Source organism: Tasmannia lanceolata, unplaced genomic scaffold (genome assembly GCF_043159265.1).
Source record: "Tasmannia lanceolata isolate RefF3 unplaced genomic scaffold, GAP_Taslan_0.1 ptg000012l, whole genome shotgun sequence".
Lineage (NCBI taxonomy): Eukaryota > Viridiplantae > Streptophyta > Magnoliopsida > Canellales > Winteraceae > Tasmannia > Tasmannia lanceolata.
The window spans coordinates 35,505,480-35,528,736 of NW_027518689.1; the positions used below are offsets into that span (position 1 = coordinate 35,505,480).

At 39.6% G+C, this 23,257-nt stretch overlaps 2 protein-coding genes across 2 annotated transcripts in view; both read left to right on the forward strand.

The window, feature by feature from the left end:
• Window positions 1-8,480, forward strand: part of LOC143887989 (mediator of RNA polymerase II transcription subunit 15a-like) — a 31,227-nt gene extending 22,747 nt beyond the window's left edge. The window contains exons 4-5 of the mRNA XM_077392253.1: window positions 7,019-7,142; window positions 8,138-8,480. Of these exons, the coding sequence (XP_077248368.1) occupies window positions 7,019-7,142; window positions 8,138-8,262 (249 nt within the window). The 3' untranslated portion in view covers window positions 8,263-8,480. The remainder of the gene's footprint in view (window positions 1-7,018; window positions 7,143-8,137) is intronic.
• Window positions 8,481-20,847: 12,367 nt separating this feature from the next.
• LOC143887990 (mediator of RNA polymerase II transcription subunit 15a-like) overlaps window positions 20,848-23,257 on the forward strand; it is a 37,808-nt gene continuing 35,398 nt past the window's right edge. Inside the window, exon 1 of the mRNA XM_077392254.1 lies at window positions 20,848-21,261. Coding sequence (XP_077248369.1) covers window positions 21,134-21,261 — 128 coding nt within the window. The 5' untranslated portion in view covers window positions 20,848-21,133. The remainder of the gene's footprint in view (window positions 21,262-23,257) is intronic.

Genomic DNA, 23,257 nt, shown 5'->3' on the forward strand with positions numbered 1-23,257 from the left:
TCGTTTTTCCGAAGTATCCATGAAAAGCACCTCCCCAATAAATGAGAACCTTGGTAATACTGTTTTGTAGAACCGTCAACATGCCGAAAAACTTGATAATACACATCCACACGATATAAGAAAAAGGGCAAAGTAGAAGTAAGTGGTCAAGAGATTCCTCCTCCCTGCGACATAATACACACAAACTGGCAAGCTAAAACTTCTCTTCTTTAGGCGTTCGCTGGTATTAAATATTAATGCATCTATGAGATACCGTCCAAACAAAAGCCATGATACGAGGAGGGATAAATGGTCGCCAAAAACGAGCACGACATGAAGAGGGTGTGATACCATCGTTCAATGTGTGAAAAAAGGATTTGATGAAAAAATTGCTCTGTGGAGTCCAGATCTAGCGAACCGGTTCGTGTGGGGACAAGTAGGAAAATGATAGTATCACAGAAGAGAGGTGAAATTTGTTATTTCACCATCCTTTAGGTCCCTCCGAAGCCTTATATCCCAGAAATAGTTCTCAAAACCATCTCCCCTCATCAAATAGTCAGAAATAGTGGATAGAGGGTTTGTTTTAATTCGGTATAGATCCGGAAGAGAATTGCATAAACACGATTCCCCCACCCAGAGATCCACCCAGTAACACACATCTTCCCCCCTTCCTGCTTTAAATCTTACTAGGGGCTGGAATTGCTTGCGAGCATTGCAAACAGATCGCCATGCGCCCGAGCCCTTTCCAACCGGCGGGTTCCTGCATTCCCAATCCCCCTCATCTCCTCCCGTACTTATCTCCAATAATGTTGTGCCATAATGCTCCTTTTCGACACAAAATCTTCATAGCCACTTCCCAAGCAAGGCCTTATTGCGCAGACAAATCTTGCCGATGCCAAGTCCTCCATGCTTCTTAAATTTGCATACCTTGCTCCATTTTAACAAATACTTTAGTCTTTTTTCCCCCCCATCCACACACTCCCATAAAAAATCCATTTGAACCTTTTTCAGTGCGTTTGGCGACCTTTGCCGGTGCTTTATATAGCGACATAAAGTAGATCGGCATGTTGGATAGCGCAGCCTTGATTGGTATGATTCTACCAAGTAGCCGATTTCCTTTCGATTCTTTCGACAGCCGGGTCCAATTGAGCGGAATTGGGGATGTCGTACCCCAACAAAAGACCGAGGTAATTAATAGGTAAGTTAGCCTCCTTGCATCCCAGAATATCCGCATGTAATTTCACAACATGAGAGTGAAGATTAATTCCAGCAATTGCGCTTTTAGAGAAATTAATTTTCAATTTGGAAGCCATCTCAAACCACCAGAATACACGCTTCATATTGGCCATTTGCATAGCCCCTTCTTTCACAAAAACCAAGGTACATCCGCGAATTGGAGGTGGGAGACCGTCGTAGAGCTTTGGCTTGGCTTGAGACCGATGATGCAACCTTTCAGTTTGGCTTTAAATAAGAGAAGACTAAGGGCCTCTGCCACCATAATGAATAAATAGGGTGAGAGAGGGTCACCTTGCCTTAGACCTCTGGTACTACCGAAGAATCCTTCACGGGAACCATTTATCAGTATAGAAAAAGATGCGGAAGATATGCAAGACATTATCCACCTTCTCCATTTAACACCGGAGCCCATCCGTTCCAAGATGTAATCCAACACCTTCCAATCAACGTGATCGTAAGCCTTCTCCGAGTCCACTCTGGCAATAATACCGCAATCACCCTCCCTTTTTAAAGAGTCGAGTTCCTCTTAAGCAATGAGTACTCCGTCAAGTATTGCCATTCATTTACAAAAGCCCCTTGAAATTTGGAAATAATTTCACCCATGACGACGCTTAATCTTTGAGCCAATACTTTGGCAAGTAATTTGTATAGACTGTGCACAAGGCTTATTGGCCGAAAGTCCTTGAGTTCAATAGCACCCTCTTTCTTAGAAATCAATGTTATGAATGTTGTATTAGCCTCCTTGTTTATGATACCCCTTTCATGAAATTCATTCATAACAGCCACTTGATGGCCTCCCAATATCTGTGGTAGAAAGCCATAGGGAACCCATCGGGTCCGGGAGCCTTATCTTTCTTTTATGTGTTCAAAGCATTTTCAATCTCTTTTATAGAGAAATCTCTTTCAAGCCACTCCAATTTGTCATGGGAAATCTTTTTGAAGTCCAACCCCGCAAGTTTGGGTTGCCAATCACGTTGCCCGAATAAAGTTTGGTATAAAAGTTGACAATAGGGTTCTTGATGCATTCCTTATCCTCAACCAAACTCCCATCCTCCATTAAGCATTGCATTAATTCTTCTGCGAGCGTTTGCCATTTTGTGAAAGAACTTCGTGTTCTTATCACCTTCGTTAAGCCATATTGTCATGATTTTTGCCTCCAGCTAATTTCTTCTCGTAGAGTTATCTCTTCGTATTCCATTTTTAGTTCCATTCTTTTTTGTTGATCCTCCTCCAGTGGAATATCTTCTTATTTGTTCTCCAAAGAGACCCGTTCCCCCAATATTTCCACTTTCCGATGATCCTTCATGATATTATCCCGCTTCGCCATTCTTTAATCTTCAACTTTAGGCCTTTTAATTTTCGACAGAAAGCGTAACGCTTCCTTCCTTCACCATGTTGATCATTCCACCATTCCTTTATCTTCGTATCGAGTTCCTGTTTTTCACATAGAGCCATATCCAATTTAAAGGCCTAGGACCATTCGAGGACTCCGATAAATCTAGTAGAACCGGATTGTGGTCGGAGGTAGGCTTGGGTAGAGCCCGCTGACAAATGCTTTGAAAATACTCATCCCACTCCTTTGATACGAGTACCCGATCCAGTCTACATAGTACCAATCTTTCCCTATTGTTTGACCCATTCTTTTTGGTTGATCCTCCTCCTCCAGTGGAATATCTTCTTCTTTGTTCTCCAAAGAGACCCAGTTCCCCAATATTTCCACTTTCCGATGATCCTTCATGATATTATCCCGCTTCGCCATTCTTTAATCTTCAACATTAGGCCTTTTAATTTTCGACAAAAAGCGTAACGCTTCTATCCTTCACCATGTTGATCATTCCACCATTCCTTTATCTTCGTATCGAGCTCCTGTTTTTCACATAGAGCCATATCCAATTTAAAGGCCAAGTACCATTTGAGGATTCCGATAAATCTATTTGAACCGGATTGTGGTTGGAGGTAGGCTTGGGTAGAGCCCGCTGACGAATGCTTTGAAAATACTCATCCCACTCCTTTGATATGAATACCCGATCCAGTCTACATAGTGCCAATCTTTCCTATTGTTTGACCAAGTATATCTGGCGCACTCCAGTGTTAGATCGATTAACTCACAATCTTGAATAAGGCTGGAGATATTACGCATGCTTGTAGTGATCTTCCCATAACATTTTTCTCATGAGGGAATCGGATGGTGTTGAAGTCCCCATCGAGGATCCATGGTCCCTGCCACCCATCCCTTATTCCTTTAATTTCTGTCCATTGCGCAGACTGTTCACGAGCCCTCACCGGTCTGTATACGACTGTTAATAACCTTTGACGGTTGAGATTGCGAAACATGAATCGGATGGAAACAGTATGATCTCGAATGGCATACTCCATAGCGAATAGATTCTCCTTCTAGATTACGATTATACCGCCACCCGTGCCCCTGGCATCTTTCGCGACCTATTGCCGATTAGTGCCTCCCTATACTTCATTAATAGTGGCCTCCACGACACCCATAAGCTTTGTATTTGTCCATTCGCACAACGCATCACCCTCGCGTGACACGTCTCGTACTCTGGTAGACCTTCTCGAGTTTTCCGTCATGTCCCTCTTTTTGAAAAACTTTGAATATGTGGTGGTCATTTCAACACAGGGGCGAAACATGCAATTAACCATTGGATCTTTCCTTTCTTCTCTTTCTCCGCCACCAATGAGTGTCGTTGGATGTAGGACTGTTAGATGACTTCGAAAAATCCAATGGTGTCGGTATTGTCTTCTTTGCTGCACCCACCGCCGAGTTAGGGCATCGACTTTTTCCCCCTTTCGTCTTCCCCTTTTCATCCTCTTTAAGTTTCAACTCTTCTCCAAATTCCTTGCAACCCCGATTGCGTAAGTACTGTTTCCGACTTTAAGCCTCACCATAGATCTCAGAAAGGCCCATTTTGAGGTGAAGATTTTTGCCTTTGCGTATTCGAAGCTCTTTGGATTCTCTCCCTCCATTTTGACTTCCAGCACCGCCTTAAGCATGCTGCCCAAGGCTTCCGTCGTTGGGGTGGCCCACGCATGCAAGGGTATACTAAAAGAATGGATCCAGATTGCCTTAGCCCTCATCTTGAAGGAGGGGTGCCAAGGGCTCAGTGATAAAGGAATTCCCCAAATGCATTAGCACCTTTAGCAAAAATTCAGTTGGCTTGGTCTTCAGACTCGTACCCAAACAATATCTCATTCTTGCTAACAATGAAAGGCTCCGGCAGTTATGGTAAATCCCAAAACCAGTGAGCCCAACTCCAGATCTCGGCGAGCTTCCATTCAGGTTTTTTATTTTTTATGATCAAGCAAGTTCTCAGCAATTTGGTTCTAGCTTCAACTTGTTTTCCAGTGATTTCTACAGTCTTGGAATCACCATCTTCCACTACCTCTATGACTCCGTCCTCAGGCCAAACCTAGCGCACAGTTTCCTCAGGGCGAATGTTATGCTCGCCATTATTTGTCTTCGTTTCTTTTTTAGACCTAGGGAGGGGCGTTTTTTGCTTTTTGAAACATCTGCTTTCAATCCTTCTGTTGAAGTTGTGGTATTCGCATCTGTTGCAGATCCAGTCGCCCGGAAGGAAGCTTTCGCTTAGTTTCTCACCATTGTAGACCTCTCGAGTTCCGGAATCCTTCGCTCGCCATTCTCTGTCCATGGCCCAGGGTTTTATAATTTCTCTTTGTAAACAAACCAAAATAAAGTCATTCTACAGTATCAAATACAAGAAAAATTGACATTAGCATTTCACTTTCATGCACAAAAAAACAGTGAAAGTTGAACCTCCAACATTGAGTGGGTGGAAGTAGACTGACATCTCCTGTATGTGATTGGATTTTTCTTTCTATGTGATTTGTTTGTTCCATGATCGTAAGCAACTTGGAAAATTCTTTTTTGGGCTGCAATATATGATCGAAACTCTCCGTTGACAGCAAGCCACTATGGTTATCCATTGGAGTCCTAATCATGGGAGATTTGAGGACTTATCCTATTCTTCAAGACATTGTATTACATCAGTAGTTATGTGATCCAACCGTTGGATCTTTACTTTTCTAGTTGATATATTGTTTATATTTGATTACATTGATGACTTGTGGTTATTTTTACATCATTTTGAGCATAGATGTGCGGGATGTCCACATCATCATAGGATCCACGTGCAAACTTACTATTTATAGTAATCGTGAACGTACTATTTTTTTAAAGTACGAAACCCTAGGAGGGTGGTGGAGAAGAAATCCTAATTTTTGGTTGAAGAAAAGAAAACGTGAACTCCTAAAAGGAACTGCGCCCCCCCCCCCCCCCCCCCCTCTCTTCTTCTTCTCCCTTCTTCGCCTTCCTTTTGTCTTCTCATTCTCTCTCTCTCTCTCTCTCTCTCCCTCTCTCGGATTCCCTTCTCCCCCTTCTTCTTAGTTTCTCCTTCCTCATATTCTTCGTCTATTTCTCTATTTCTCCTTTTCCCTGCCTTATTTGTTCTTCTTCTTACCCTTCTTTTCTCCATATATCTCGCATATTCTCTTGGGGTTACTGTTGTCCGCATATGGATCGTGCCGACGTACGTCACCACACCCTTGGAGACTCTTTCTCTCATATTTGAGCTGTGGGGATGGTTGCGCTATCGAGTGAGATCGTTCCTGTAATTTTCAGCTGTATTTAATGTTTCTAGACTCCCATCTACCATAGGATTGATTCCCATATTTTCCCCAATTCTTTTGGAGTTATTTGACTATTTCCCTTAACATCAGTTTTAGGTTTTTGGGCCCTAGATTTTTTCTGTCATTGTGGACAGATTTATGCAGATTTTTATTTCATTATTTTGGGGAAAGTGATATATCCGCCCCTTTTGATTACTTGGGACACCCAGCAGCAATGTATCAATGACTGCAGAGGGGCTGATGTACTTCATGTCAGAAGGATTCAATGGGACTGATTGCCACGTAAACTGCTGCTGGGTGTCCCAAGTAATCAAAAGGGGTGGATATATCACTTCCCTATTTTGGACCTATTAGTTGCCTTCTTGTAATCTATTAGTGATGGATGCATGTGATAGTTTCTTTATATAGAATCGCTCATTGATGGTCTATCTTTAAAGCCTACACTCATAAATCTTCTATGCTGCAATTTATTTAAATCTGGTTTGTTTTCTGTTTTGGGGCATGGTTGGCTACTTTAATTGTAAGAATATTGCCCATTGAACTCCTAAAGTCTCCGTAGCTATCCGCAAGCCCCCGGTTTGCACCTAGTAACCCCACCACATGATGTTAGGCTAGTCCCATTGATTGTCCACTGAGAAGAATGAACAATGCCTTCCTGATGAGCATGGTTTTAAATTCCTACCAAAATTTCGGATTTTGGTCCAGACCGAAACCGAAATCCACTATACCCGAAAAGTTACAGGATTCCGCCGAAACTTAGGTAATTTCGCCCGAAATTTCGGATTTCAGCTGAAATGGGCGAAATCTCAAATTTTCAAACTCAAAAATCTAAATTTTTTTAATAATATAAAGTATCAGTCCGAAATTTCGATAATTTCGGCCGAAATTCTGTAATAAATAATATATTGTTTTTTAATAGTGAGAGTATTTCGGCCGAAATTTTGAAAGTTCAGTTTCGGTGAGGGCCGAAACGCTTACGGAAACCGAAATTTAAAACCATGCTGATGAGGACACTGCTTTGTCCCTTAAATGTCTTTTTTAATTATCATCAGTACTCGGTGTTTTCCTTGTAACTTCTGTATCTTTGACTGAATTTATTGATATTCACTTGATATAATGGCTTTAAATCTTCTTGTTTCAGACTGATTATCTGCGAAAAATATCTCTGAAGATGCTAACAATGGAGACAAAACCTCAGTCTAACAGAGGAAGTAATTCCTTACCATCAAACGCTGCTGGTGGGAACCAAAATCCCCCAGATCTAGGTAACAGCCTAATATAATAAATGAAAGGATAAGTATGAGCATTGCATTACTTTTTTCAGAATTTCAGCTTGATATGTCGAATAAACATGCATGTTAACAGTGCAATAAGAAAAATATTTCTACGTCTCAGATATTATTTGTTTATTTTTATTGTCTCAGTATAATCTGGATTCTTTTTTATTTTTGTTAAACCTTATAAATGTTTTATTAGAAATGTGAGGTGATTCTATTTGACCAGCCAAAATATGTTTGATCTGCCGAATTGGTAGGCAACATCCCCTCTCGTATGTCATATGTCCCATCAGTCACCAATATGAATGGTGCGTACTGGTACTCATTTATATGCTTTTATATGAGGAGCTGATATTATCAGCTACTTGTTTTTATATTTGCAACTGTTATCTTAATTATTTTTTCATTGGTATCCTCACCAATGAGACTAGTTTGAATTTTGTAATAAAGAGGGGTTCCAAATACTAAAATTCTAAAACACAGGATGCAATTATCACCTTTCTTATGGTGATTATTATTATATACATTGCCTCTTTACTGTAATACTTGGTACAATGGAATGTCTGCCCCTTTCCATTGGTAGAATGTTTGCCTCTTTACTGTAATACTTGGAAGGATGCTCTTTTGTATTTATTTTTGTGCATATTCCATTGTATAGACCTTCTCCGTCTTTTTATGGGAATGATATTCTCCGTCTTTTTATTGGAATGATATTTATTCTGACCATTAAAAAAATGTTCGCCCCTTTCCATTTCACAAGATTTCCATGTCTGACATCCATCCTTGCTTGTCATAGGCAAATGAATCTGTACAAGTTACATTAGCAAAAACTGAAATTCCTTATAGAAGAGCAAGTCTTTTTTACCTATCATTAAAAAAAAAAAGCGAGTCTTTTTTATACCTTTCCTATGACATGTTACAAAAGAATACATGTTTACTTATATTTTGTAGAGTTTCAGTGAACTGAAGTATGATCGGTGCAGAACAGAGAAAGAGAGCACGCACCTTACTTGAAGAAGAACTCAAGGCTGTGAAGAAGCAGGTGGTAGAACTGGAAGCGAAGGTGGTAGCACTGGAAGAGAAGATTCAAACGTTGGAAGACGCTTGACTGATACAACATGCTAAGATTAGTAGTTTGTGTTTTCTTTTGAAATTTCTTGTTCACTTTGCTTAATATCAGTAGTCTGTTATGATTGGTACTTTTTATGAACGGGGTCTGGCTCCAAATGTTGGAAATGTGGAAGTATTGCATCCGTTACTGTTTGTATACTTGATAAAGTTCTTCGTTCGGCTGAATAAAAAATACCAGAGGAATATGATGAACCATCTGAAACACATGTCCCCGTAAGTGACCCAGGAGGACTCCCCACATAAGCTGCGCACCTTCAGTGGATATTGTCATGCAATCAATATATGCTCAAGAATAATTTGTAGGATTAAAATGAATTGCATTCTTAAATAAATCGAAACCATCAATAGTCATGATCATATTCATGGTTTTAAATTTCGGCCGAAATTTACCGCCAAAACCACCAAAATCCGAAATTTTGGCCAATGCCAAATTTTGGCCTAAAATTTCAAGAAATGTAATTTTTAAAGTTTTTTTTCCAAAATTTTGGCCGAAATTACCGAAATCTCGGTACGTTAATGAAATTTGCTTTTTTTTACCGAATTTCGGACAAATTCGGCTATGTCCGAAACCAAAACCGGAATTTAAATCCTTGGTCATGATGCATTTTCATTATCCTAGTGAAAATATAGGCTCCTTTTGTAACTAAAGCATCAAAAGAGTTACTTTAGCCATGAAGCACGAATAGTCTCGTGAAAACCTTCCAGACTTAAAAACGGAAAGTGTCTTTTTCTTTAGGAAAAATATGTTAGTAAGTATGGTTTCTCAACCTGAGAAAATTTTGCAGAATCCTCCAGAAATCCTATGTTATGCTTCCCGGGTATGACCAACTGGGCTATTGGCACAGGTATGTGCCCCTTGGCCGTTTCTCAGAGTAGCTAAATGTCTGGTTTGATGAGCTCTAGACACCAAGGTGGTCAACCCGACAAACCAAGATTCGGCCTGGTCCTTGTCCTTGCATATCTAAACAAAAGAAAGCATGGATATCAAATTACAACAAATGCAATTCCTATCTGCACCGTGTCTATCCATTTTTGCCCTCCACTTTTGGATGGGTTATGATGATCCTATGGACCTGATTTTTGGTACACACCATATCCATGTAAGGGCCTTTCAAACGAATGCTTTGGATCACCCCCAAAATGTGGGCCCACATGAGTTTTTAACGCTCGAGCTCATAAACAATTCTCTCTCTCTCTCTCTCTCTCTCTCTCTCTCTCTCTCTCTCTCTATATATATATATATATATATATATATATATATATATATATATATATATGTGTGTGTGTGTGTGTGTGTGTGTTACAAAAAGGAAAATGATTGTGCGCTCGAGCGCATATAACTTATAAGCACTCGAGGGCACAAAACTCATGTGGGCCCACATTGTTAGGATGATCCAAAGCATTCCTATGAAAGGCCCTTACATAGATAGGGTGTGTACAAAAAATTAGCTCCACAGGATTATCCTAACCCATCCAAAAGTGGAGGGCAAAATGGACAAATATTGTTTGTCCACAAATCTGCCCATTTTGCCCTCCACTTTTGAATGAGTTAGGATGATCCTATGGAGCTGATTTTTTTGTACACACCCTATCTATGTAGGGGCCTTGCAAATGAATGGTTTGAATCACCACAAAAGATGTGGGAGCAATGTGTTTGGGCCCTCGAGCACATATAAGCTTATATGCGCTCAAGCGCACAATCATTTTCATATATATATATATATATATATAATCATTATGGTGAGCTAGCTTGCCCAATTACATGGGTCCCACATTTTGGGGAGTGATCCAAACCATTCATTTGCAAGGCCTTATCATAGATAGGGGGTGTACCAAAAATCAGCTCCATAGGATCATCATAACCCCTCCATTTGTGGAGGACACAAATGGGGCAGATTTGTGTCTGTCCATTTTTGTCCTCCACAAATGGAGGGGTTAGGATGATCCTATGGAGCTGATTTTTGGTACACCCCCCATCTATGTAAGGGACTTTCAAATGAATGGTCTGGATCATCCTAACAAAGTGGGCCCCCATGTGATTGGGCAAGCTAGCTCATCATAAGTTTGGTGAGCTTAAGCTCACCAACAGTTTCCTCTATATATATATATATATATATATATATATATATATATATATATATATATAGAGAGAGAGAGAGAGAGAGAGAGAGAGAGAGAACAGTGTTCCTACGCAGCTGCTCAGATAAGCCCTTCCATGGATAGGGTATGTACCAAAAATCAGCCCTATAGGATCATCCTAACCCAATCAAAGGTGGAGGGGAAAATGGACAGACATTGTTTTCTGACCATTTTGTCCCTCCACAAATTGCAGGGTTAGGATGATCCTAAATAACTCATTTTTGGTACACACCATATCCATGGAAGGGCCTTCCAAATGAACGCTTTGGATCACCCCAAAAATGTGGGGCCAAATGAGTTTTTGAAGCAGCTGCTCAGATAAGTTATCTGAGCAGCTGTGCAGGAACACTTTACTCGTATATATATATATATATATATATATATATATGATAAGTATAGTGTCTAGTGTATTCATTGTTATTTCTCATATGTTAAGTATACTTTTTAGCCAGTGTTAACATTTATCATAAGCACTGTTCCATGGATTCAGATTTGCGTGTAGAAATCCGACACGGATTCGAGCTGTCGGATTCAACAAACCCCCAAAAGCAGGATTCAGATTCGGTAATTTTTAAATAAAATAAATTTTCAAAATTTAAATTTAAATATGCGCTCGAGTGCAGATAACCTTATCTGCGCTCAAGTGCAAAATCATGGGTGGGGCCACATTGTTGGGGGAGATCCAAAGCATTCACTTGTGGGGCCCTTTCATGGATAGGATGTCCATTTGTGGGGTGAAAAAAATGGGCAGATTAGTGGACAAACAAAATCTGTCCATTTTCACCCCCACAAATGGACACCCTATGGTGATCCAATGAAGCTGATTTTTGGTACACACCCCATCCATGATGGGGGCTTTCAAATGAATGCTTAGGATCCCCCCAACAATGTGGTCCCACCCATATTTCCAGCACTCGAGCGCAGATAAGCTATCTGCGCTCAAGCGCAGGAGCCCTTTTCTCATCCAATCGCTTATCTGCGCTCGAGCGCAGGAGCCCTTTTCTCATCCAATTCACTACTAGAATCTAATTTCCAAACACTCCTGCCCATTGAGCATTCCCTTCCCTAGGTATGTTATGCCACTTAATCAAATGACAGTCGTAACTCTATTGAGTGTCCTCTATTTTTTATAGTGTCCATTCTACATAAGATGTCTACTGAGATGACTGAGATAAGTCACCCTTTCATATGGCAGCAAGATATGTGTCAGCTATAAATTAGAGAGATATGCAGTCATCATCGGGAGCCGAGAACTATTTTAGGAAGAGAGACTCCATATTTTCTGCTAATGATTCTCTAATAGCAGGCACAATGTCTCTACAATAATGTTACCTAAGAGACCTATGCCACTAACATATACGATAATTACCCATAAATAATCTTGATATTGCAAACTATATAATAAATTATCATTTATTCAAATAAAACATCCAAACAAAAATTTATTTTGATGGCATACACTAAAAATTCTATCGGACTGTAATTTGAGGGCATCACCAATGATAGGCCATAGCCCCAAATTTGCATTATTTAGACTTAAAACACATTGTCACGGGAGTGAATTAAGGTTGGTGAACTAGGACAAACCAAAGTAACAAATCAGACGACACTACCCTTGCAAACTGGGTTCATTTTATAATATTGAACCATGAACTATGAAACCATACATCTAGCAAGTGTACCAATCGACCAAGTAACTATGATCTTGTGGGTCTGGTCTTAGGGGAGTGAATTTCACTATTAACTTATGAATTAACTTTGGAGAGCATTACACTAGGTAGATACATGGATTCTCTTGTAGTTAGCTGCTTGGGTTATGATGAATTTTGGTTTCAAAATGAGATGGAAAACATAATTAGCATCCGGGGATGTGAATGTCTCATATATGGTCGTTTCCTAGTTAGAGGGTTGGACCTCCTGTGATCTTATTGGTTCTTTCTTTCTTTTTTTTCTTTTTTTCCGTCAAAAGCTTAAATGAAAACCTATGAATTACCAACATGCAGATCCACTCATGGCATCTTGGTGATGACTTTCTGTATAAGCTTGTGTTAAGGTGATGGGTTCAAGTTTTCTCGCCAAGCGTCATGGATTTCCGGTACTGTGTTATTTATAATGCTAGGATGCAAGCCGACTACTGGAAAATTGTAAAGGTAATCAAAGTATGTCGTAAGGGCTTCATGCTAATTTTAGTTCTTTCTTTAGAAAAATTGAAAATTGTAAGATTTCATCTTTCTTGTTCTTGTACAATCGGGATGATGTTAAATAACCTTATGATTGGGGTTCCACACATAAGCAAAGATCCCACATCGAAAAAGTGAATAGATGTGGATGGGCTTATAACAAATTAGGCATCCTCCCGTTAATAGCTATAGCTTTTAAGGGTGAGTTATACCAGGGTCCCAACAAGTAGTATCAGAGCCGGGGGCGTGGTAACCCTGGTATACCTTTGAGGATGGTGACATTCTCTCGGAGAAGATCTCTTAGTTCTCACATTGCTCCCATGTGGAGGGGCAACATTGTCCACGTTACTTCTGCATGGAAGAGGAGATTGATGCGGGGTTCCACGTAAAAGCAAAGATCAAACATCGGAAAAGTGCATAGATGTGAAGGGCTTATAAGGAATTGGGCACCCTCCCCTTAACAGCTAGCTTTTAAGGGTGAGTTCTACCCAAGTCCCATCAACTTAATTAAACCCACCATTGTGGTGTCTGTGTTGTGGGCATGGATACGAGTTTTGGAATCTAACACGGGTATCGAGTGTAGGATCCGGCTAACCTCAGGGGAAAAAAAAGATCCATGGATTCGGCTAATTTTTACTCTTTAACATGATAATATGGGTACAGATTGGAAATTTTGGTAGGTTGAGTAAATGTAATATATTTCTATATAAAAAAAGGGCACCCGGCATATGCATTCGCACCTCTTTTAACGTGATTTGACGTCAAAAAGCATTAAAGTCGCCCATTGTTCACTCTATAAAGGGGCGAATGCATACCGCACATCTCCCAAAAAATATTATTAGGACAGACAAATTCAAAACATGTAATAATTGTAAATCTGTTGTTGTATAGATTGAAGAGGCCTTGAAGTACTGTAGTGAAACCTCAAAAGAATCCATGTAACATAGTGTGGCGTCAATGTATCTGCAAACTGCAGACGCTGCCAAGTCCCATGCCTCTTATTTCCTTAAGCTACTAATCTAGCCTGATATCCTTCCTTATGTGTAGCACATGTTGTGAACGTGAGGTGTAAGGATAGTAAATGGCAAAATAGAGCTTCTAATTATTTTCTGTATTTATAAACGGGACAGCATTGCAAATTTGTAATCTAATGAATAGAACATTTTTGGAGTTGAAATGCTAAAAAGAAAGAGATTATCATACTCATTCCCATGGTTTAGTCGGGCGAACATGAAGGTCTTGCTGACTCGATTCTTGGGGATTTGCAATTCAAAAGCATGGGTACCTAGGACTCGGCATGGATTTTTTGGGGACTTCGGGGGACTTTAAAGTGATGCAGGTGTTGAAGACGCTTGTTGTTGACGCATGTTAGTCATCAACAACATGTGACTCTGAAGTCTTCTCTTTTTTTATACAATTTTCCTATTAAGGGAGGTAAATGTGAAATTAAGCAAAAACTAAGCTACTATGAGTTGGCATATTCACTAGTGACTAATTAAGCAAAGATAGGCGGACTTTGAAAATGGCAGAGTCAAGCAGAATTACTTCTGATTCATGAAAAATAAGATATTAAACAAAATCAAGTTGTTATAATGAAAATATCGCTGTTATAATGAACTCTTTAGTCCCATAACTAAACAAACACATGAAAAAGAAAAAAAGATTATAAAGTTTAATTTAATAGCACTAAAAATGTAATGCAAGGCCCATATGGTAGGGCCACCATTTTATATTTATTTTGATAGGGTGGTTAATTTGAGCCGGGTAGACTTGATGGCTAGGAACATAACAGAGAACATGACCTTGGATAGGAGAGAATGGAAGAAAATGATCCATATAGATGAACCCAACTAGTGTCGGGATTAGACTTAGTCAATTTAAGCCGGGTAGACTCTTTCACCTTCTTCAATAAAATTTTTTAAAGGATTCATTAGCCGGCCCTAACTAGTTTGGGACAAAGGTTTAGTTGAGTCGAGTTTGATACGGTGGTTCCTTCCCAACATCTCAACCCAAACCCATGTATAGGGCGGGGCACAACATTTTACACTATGCATAATGCTAGTGTTTTATATAACTAAGAGTAAGCTCAAAATTAGAGTACGAATGGTAGTAACATTTTGGTCATGGATTTAGCTGCACGCAATACTCTAAAAATTAATTCAATATAAACGTAGTACTATTCGGGTTGGCTTTCTTCGGTGAATAATTGGGGACCCATATTGGAACCGATCAAATAGCATCTCTAGCGAACAAAACTGGAAGGCCAATGATTTTTTCGCCCCACTATAGGATAATGCGCTCCCGTTTTAACGGGATTCGACGTCAAAAAGCGTTAAAGTCAAAAGTGGGGCGCATTATCCTACAGAGGGGGCGAAAAAATCATCTCCCATCTGGAAATAAAGAATCAGAGAGTGGAAATGACACTAGGATGGAATTAAAGGGGGAAATGTCAGAAATTTGTTTTCCTCCCCCAAGACATGGTATTCTGATTTTTCCTAGTAAGAATTGGATATTGAAGGAGGTGGTATTGGCGGTGCAATTAGGGAAAACAATGGTTTCCTTGTTTCCATGTTCTCTGTGAACGTGGAGGGGGAGGATATTCTTGCTCTGGAAATTCGTGCTATCCTCGAAGGTTTGCAGCTGGCCGCATCTTTAGGCATCGATAAAATCTGGGTGGAAGTTGACTCTAAAACCGCTGCTGATGTGATCAACGGGAACTCGAAAAATCCTTGGAGGTGCTTCCATCGTATTAAGGCCATTCATCAGCTCTTATCTCTTTTTCTCCAATGGAAAATCTCTCACATATTGAGGGAAGGAAACAGTGTTGCTGATTTTCTATCCAAACGGAAATGCCCATGCAAAGGGATCGATATCCCTCCTTTCCTGTCTCCCCCGGCTCTCCTTCAGCTCCTGGATTCGGATAGGAGTGGCACTGAGTTCTGTAGAATGTAATTCCTCCATGTCTTGTAATTTTGTATTTTGGATTCTCTGTTGTTGGGAGCTTGTTCCCTTCTTGTTGGCTTTTCAGCCCCCTTAGTTGTTCCTCTTTTTTTTCCTAATGCAGGTTGGGGTCTTGCCTAACCCCTGCTTACTCATAAAAAAAAAAAGAATGAATTTTTTATTGATTTTCTATTAAAATATTTATTTATTTTTCCATTCCGTTCAAAGGGGAATCGGAATAGGATGCCAATTCCCATTCCTAATTCTAACAATAAAAAATTGATTCTTAATTCAGACAATCCCAACACATCCTGAAAGTAACTCGAGGAATGGTTACATTGAAAGTCCAGCCACAAGAGCACCTGACGTTAAATAGAACTATTTCGGGTCATAATGCCAGTCTCCTAGATCCTAGGTTGGGATCTTGGGGCCCTCTTTCTTCCAATTCAAGCTTGTCTAGCTGGAAGTCCCCTCTCTAGAAGAGAAACTAAGGTCTTGGTGGGTCAAAGTAGAGGTTCCGGCCCAACCAACGTGAAATTATGGTTGAAACTGAGAGATGTAAAAGTGAACATTGAATTGTGGGCCAAAGAAAGTTTTGGTAAATGTGGTTCCAAGAAAGCTGAACATTCTCTGAAGACTTGAGGTCCAAGATGGTTTGATTGAAGCTAGCCTTCTTAGCTTTAAACAAGCGTGTGAAAGATGCTAACTTTTTAGATGATTATAACATGATCATTTTATATGAGGAATTAAAGTAGAAATAGAGGTCCACATTTAAATGGATGAAAGAAGTGAATAAGAACACCTCACACTTCCATAAATTTACTAGCGTACTTGTGAGGGTCTTTCAGAAAAAAAATATGATTTCTGAGAAGATTGTCTCTTATTTTGATGCTTTATACTCCTATGAAGATCGAGCCCTTGTTAGGATAGAGAATGTTATGTTTGATTAGTTGGATATGGAGCCCAGTGAGATGATGGAAAGATCTCTTTTTTTTTTCTGAGGAATATAATAGATTTGTCTCTTTTCTCCTCACAAATAGACAAAGCTCCTAGGACGGATGGTTTCTGTCTAGCCTTCTCCAAAGAATTCTTGGAGTTGACCAAAGGAGGTACCATGAAGATGTTCAAAGAGTTTTTTTTAGCGCATGAGCTTGAGAAAAGGTACAAGAGCCACTTGTATGACTTTGAACTCCAAGAAGGATGGTGTGAAAGCCTCTTTGATCTTCCATCAATTATCTTAGTGGGATGTATTTATAAAATTGAGTCAAAGTGTTAGTAGATAAAGGCTTTGAGAGGCATATCTGTAGAAATAAGAGTACCTTCATAAAATGAGAAGCGAATCCTACGAGTGTTACAGGCTAACGAATGCATAAAACTTTATTACTAGAATGGAAATAGGGGAATTCTGTGTAAAATTAACATGGAAAAAAATGCATGACAGGGTAGAATGTGAATACTTAGATCACATGATGAGTAGAATGGGGTTTGACTTGAGATGGCAAGGTTGGATAAGATCCTGGCTATCCTCAGTATAGAGCTCGATCCTCGTGAACAGCTAGCCTAAAGGTTTCTTGAAGACTCTAGCGGCTTAAGTCAGGGGCACGCCTTCTCATTTCTATTCATGAACGATGTCGACGCTTTTAAGAAGGATGATGTATAAAGTTCACTCTTGTGACCCGATTGAAGGTTTTTGCATTGAGGGTGACAATGTCTTCATTTTTTGTCTCTAGAAAGTGGGTGATATTTTACTCTTTAAATTCCCTGTGATGTGTACGATTAAAAATCTTAATGTGGTTCTTAGATGCTATGAAGCAGTTGCGGGGCAATGTATGAATTTCAACAAGTATGACGCTATGGGAGTTGAGAAAAGGGATTATGAGGTTCCGGAAACTGTGAGGTTGTTGGGATGTAGAGCTGGGTCCATCCCCAACTCATACTAAGGATTACCACCGCACGTCGGCAAACACTCCAAGAATCTATGGGATCCAGTCATTGAAAGAGTGGAGAAAAGACAATCTCCTTGGAAGAAGAGTCTTGTCTCAATATGATTATGAAAAATATCCCCGTGTACTATGTCTCTTTTTCATTATCCTGTCTCATTGAAAGGAAAAATTGAGCAATTTCAAAGGAACTTCATTCGGAATGATGGCAACATCAAAAGGAAGTATCATTTGGTCACGTGAGAGAAATTGTACAAATCTACAAATCTAAAGAGGAAGGAGATCCTTGTATCCTGCAATTAAAATTGATGAGCGAGGCCTCATTAGAAAATGGCTCTACAGGTTTGGAGAGGACTATGATTAAAAAAAATAAAAAATAATGGGCGTGATCACTCTTCTATTGCTTGGGGAGCTTCTAATTCTCTGGCTATCAGAGTCAATGCCTTCCGCTGGATAGCCTACCTTGATAAGATCCTTTCTACATATCAACTCCATTATTGATAAAGGATTCTAGTGAATCATTGTGCATTATGTCTCGAGGATGCTGAGTCGATTAATAACTTGCAAATTCATTATAGCTTCTCTAATGCATTCTAGTCATTCGTTCTTAGAATGTTCGAACTTAGTGGGGTTCGCTTTGGCCACAAAGTAGAGATGTTTGAGGCTTAGGTCTTTGCCCTTAGCACTCTAGAGGCGGATTTTTGTAGATTTTTTTTATTTGCTGCATTAGTGTGTTCAGTTTAGGAGGATTTTCTCTATGGTTTCCATTGGGCAACTACTCTCCCTGTGGAACTTCCATTTATTCGTTTTAAAGGTTCATTGATGAAATTTTCTAAGCAGCTGGAGCAATAATCACACTTGTCATAGATAGTGTAGGGGAGTAAGAACAAGCACCCAATCGGAGACGGACACGTAGCACCCGCGGCCCCAAATGCGCCAGGGTAAATGGGTAATTTTCCAGCTCATGTGGAGCCGTAGCGAAACCCTAAAAGCAACGAATTCATAAGGCAGCCGCCAAAGATAATATTGGAAACCCGATATTCAAGGAAACTTATTCCCAAAAATCGACCAATAAGGAAAGAGTCCTCTAAAGGCAGTTTTCCCTATTGCTCATGGACCCCCTTCCTGTAAAAAGGACCCTAAGGCTCAAAGGTACGAGTTCTGCAACCATCATCTAGTTTTCATTACGTGTCGGTTGCTACTACTGACTTAAGCATCAGAGGGCCTTCCCAGAGTCCAAATTCTGGGTGGTTTCATGGATGAAATTTTCTAAGCAGCTGTAGTAATAATCACACTTGTCATAGATAGTGTAGGGGAGTAAGAACAAGAACCCAATTGGAGACGAACACGTAGCACACGCGGCCCCAAATGCACCAGGCGTAAAAGGGTAATTTTCCAGCTCATGTGGAGTCGTAGAGAAACCCTAAAGCAATTAATTCATGAGGTAGCCACCAAAGATAATATTGGAAACCTGATATTCCAGGAAACTTATCCCAAAAAATCGACTAATAAGGAAAGAGTCCTCTAAAGGCAATTTTCCCAACAGCTCAAAGGTACGTGTTCTGCAACCATCATCTAGTTTTCATTATGTACCGGTTGCTACTACTGACTTAAGCATCAGAGAGCTTTCCCAGAGTCCAAATTCCAGGTAGTTTCATTGATGAAATTTTCTAAGCAACTATAGCAATAATCACACTTGTCATAGATAGTGTAGGGGAGTAAGAACAAGCACCCAATTGGAGACGGACACGTAGCACACACGGCCCCAAATGCGCAAGGGGTAAAAGGGTAATTTTCCAGCTCATGTGGAGCCGTAGAGAAACCCTAAAGCAACGAATTCATGAGGTAGCCGCCAAAGATAATATTGGAAATCTGATATTCCAGGAAACTTATCCCGAAAAATCGACTAATAAGGAAAGAGTCCTCTAAAGGCAATTTTCCCAACAGCTCATGGACCCCCTTCCTGTAAAAAGGACGCTAAGGCTCAAAGGTACGTGTTCTACAACCATCATCTAGTTTTCATTACGTATCGGTTGCTACTACTGACTTAAGCATCAGAGGGTCTTCCCGGAGTCCAAATTCCGGGTGGTTTTCTGACCGTTGTTCGTGCGTGCAGGCTATGTCTCTTCGCCTTCAAAGCTATCTTAGCTTCCATCCAGAGTTTGGCTGCAACAGATGAGATCCTCCTCATGGATTTCTGAAGTTGAGCTTTGATAGTTTGAGTAAAAAATTTTGGGATTTACTAGCATTGAAGGTATAATCAGAAGCGTTTCGAGTGAGTTCAGATGGTTTTCTCATACTCCATTAGCATGAAAGATTCCAATGAGGTAGGTGTCCAAGTTTTTCTTACCAGTTTTATACTAGTAGTTTAGAATATGCTAGATCGACTCATTATAGAGGGTGATTCCTTATAGGTGGGATAATTATTGCTATCTTTGAAAATTTTGTTGTTTCAATTCAAAAAATTTGAATATGATTGAGGGCCAGAATGCCGATATCCATCATATTTGGCATTCGACTAACAATGAGGCCGTTTTGGAATCAATAGAGATGAAATTAGGCCACGTTTGGATACCTACAAGATTTAGATTTGGATTTCTCACATTTGCAATTGAGATTTGGAACTGGATCGGATCCTTCGATTTCCAAATCAGCTACAATAGTGGGAAAAAAATATCTGATTTTCAATTCTTTTCTACTAGACATTATTTGGAAATCCATATTTGTGGCAATTACTTTCACCCTCGCTGCTCCTCAACCTTGCTACAGCAACAACAAGACGTCCCTCCCTCTCTCGTACAACACTAGCATGAGGATGATTGATTTGCGTTGTATCCAAAACTCAAATCCAAATCTAAATACAAAAACATGAGGTATCCAAACATGGCCTTACTGATTTTGATTTACTACTCCTTGAGACTTTGTAGTTTTAATAGCTCTAATATTCTCGTAGGAATCGGTATCCTATTTTGATTCCTATTCTGATTACTTTGGAAATGGAATGAAAATAAAATAAAATAATAAATAAACTAAAAATTTCATTCCAAGGCAGAATCAGAATACCACCAGTCTTGGTGCCGGGAACAGATTACATCGTTTCCCCGCTTCTTTTTAATAATATCTCACGAGGCCGTTTCACTTCCGTCGCCCATTCCATAGTCGTCAGATATACCTTATGCGGTCCACATTTCATCACCTGAAAATCGATTGTAACAAGGGCCATGATCTTTCCGCTCCTCTGTAAGATAATGCGCCCACTCTAAAACGTGATCTGGCGGGCGCATTATCCTACAGTGGGGGCGAAAACATCATCTCCCTTGTAACAAATCCCCCTTTTAGCATTTTTATGGCCAAAAGCAGAGCCATTTGTGGGAAGAAACAAAAGAGAAGATACGAATCCTTCGTCCCGCTATCCTTTTCAAACAAATTTGGCAATGGAGTAATTACAATTGAAAAAGTTATTTACCATAAAAAGGTTTTTTTCTGGTTTTAGAAGAAATAATGTCATCACCTGCATTTTCTCTTCCATTCCCTTCTCCTTCTAGGGTTAGGGTTTCCTTCATTTCATCTATCGGTCTCCCTTCAACCTCTAGCTCTATTCTACGGTTTCATCTGATATTTGATATTAGTAGTTTGGTATTGGAGTTAGATGATGGATGTGAATAATTGGAGACCTGCTCAAGGGGAACAAAACCCTAGTTCCAATTCCAACATGGATGGTGTTGATTGGAGAGCACAACTAACTCATGAGTCTCGAGAAAGGATCGTCAACAAGATGTTAGTTTATTTCTAATTGATAATATATGAGCATATTATATTGAAGATACTAGTTTCATTTTGTTTTTAATTTGAATTCTTAGACATATGTGGTGAAAATACTGTTTTTTATTTTGTTCTTAATTTCAGTTCTGCCATTGTATGTGGTTAGCACTGTTATCTATGTCTAGATGAATGGTAGTCCTCAACTAGTTTCTGATATTAATGGTGGAATGCGTTATAGAATACAAATAGGGACCCGATTCATCAGCTCATGATGATTTTTGTTCCGAGTTTCGTGCTTATATAGTCTACTGCCACACTTTTTTGGAAAGGCTTTGGGGTTTACCATTGTCATGAAAGTATGGGAGGAAGGCATTAGACATACCTTAAGTCGTCCTATCCATAGTAGCCGGAAACTCCATGGGTGGGTGGGAAACTCGTTTCCCCTAAAACGCTTTTCGGAAACGTTTATGAAACGTCATGAAAAAAAATAGGGGAAACGTTTCCGAAATGTTTCTGAAACGCATGGAAAATGAAACATATGAGAAACTGATGTAAAACATGTGAGAAACGTATGGAAAACTCGTAGAAAGCGTATTGAAATGTGTGGGAAATATGTGTGAAACTTATGAAAATCATTTTGAAAAATGCATACTAAAAAAAGATATTAAAAAGGAAAGCAATAGCATATATTGTAATAAAAAATAAAAATAAGAAATATTCAATTAGAAACTTGAAATAACAAATTTTAAATCTGCAAAACCATATATTTCATGTTTTCCTTGTCTTTCTTATGTTTTCATTGAAGTCCCTTTATCGTTTCCGAAATGTTTCCCAATGCGTTTCCTACGATGTTTCCCAATGCGTTTCCTAAGATGTTTCTAATGCGTTTCCTAAGATGTTTCCCAAAAGTAATAGAGCATACGTTTCCCAAGGGCTTCTCCCCTTTTCAGAGATGGGCAATGTCTTATCACAACCATAGTTAGCACAACTCCGTTTTTTTGAAAAAAAAATATTTTATTGGTGTGCCGTTTAATACTCCGTTTAAAACTTTTAACGTGAAAAAAATTCAGTTTTTTTTTGTGGAAAACGTTTTAAACACGTTTTAGACATATTAAATGTGTTTTTTGGCTAACTTTCCAACTTTACCCCCACTTTATTTTGTAAATCCCAAATTTTTTTTTTTTTTGAAATGATAATATATTAAAAAAGGGGATCCGAGATGGACCACCAGAGATACAGAGAGAAAGCCAAAATATTAATACAGCAAAAACAGGGAAATAAACATAAAAAACAACCCTCACTTCTCACGGAGGAAGGAAGTCGAACCACTCCAGCCCCTCTCTTAAAACGCCAGATTTAGCGAGGGAATCCGCTTCCCCATTTGCTTCGCGCCTAACATGCTTACAAACCAAAGATGACTCTGAGATAAGATCGTGAATTTCCTCAAAAAACTTAAAAATCTCCACGGAGGAGCCACTTTCCCCGATAACCATCCGATAACATTTGAAGAGTCTCCTTCCACAATTGTCCTGTCATAAGAATCAACACTTAGACGCTTTATCCCCTGATATGCAGCCGTTACTTCCGCTTCAGACGAATCAATTATTCCAAGTGGCCCTGCAAAAGCCCACGGTATTCCCCCTCGGGAATCCCTAGAAAGGCCTCCAATCCCAGCTGGACCCGGATTCCCCAAACATGACCCATCAAAATTTAATTTAATAAAGCCTTCCGGGGGAGCTTCCCAACTCAGTTTTCTCTTTTCTCTTCTCATATCTTCAGAGCACACCGTGCGCCAACCCTCCCAAAGATCGAAAGCTGAGACGAACTTAAACAAAGGAATGTTTTTTACCCAAAAAATAACCAGCGCTATGATTTTATTATATAACCAATATGCAGACTTTGCCGATCCTTCGAAAACTCTCGAGTTTCGTTCCTTCCAAATGACCCACCATAGTGCTAACAAACATAACCTCCAAAGCATCTTACGTTTTTTCTTCCAGGCACAAAATCC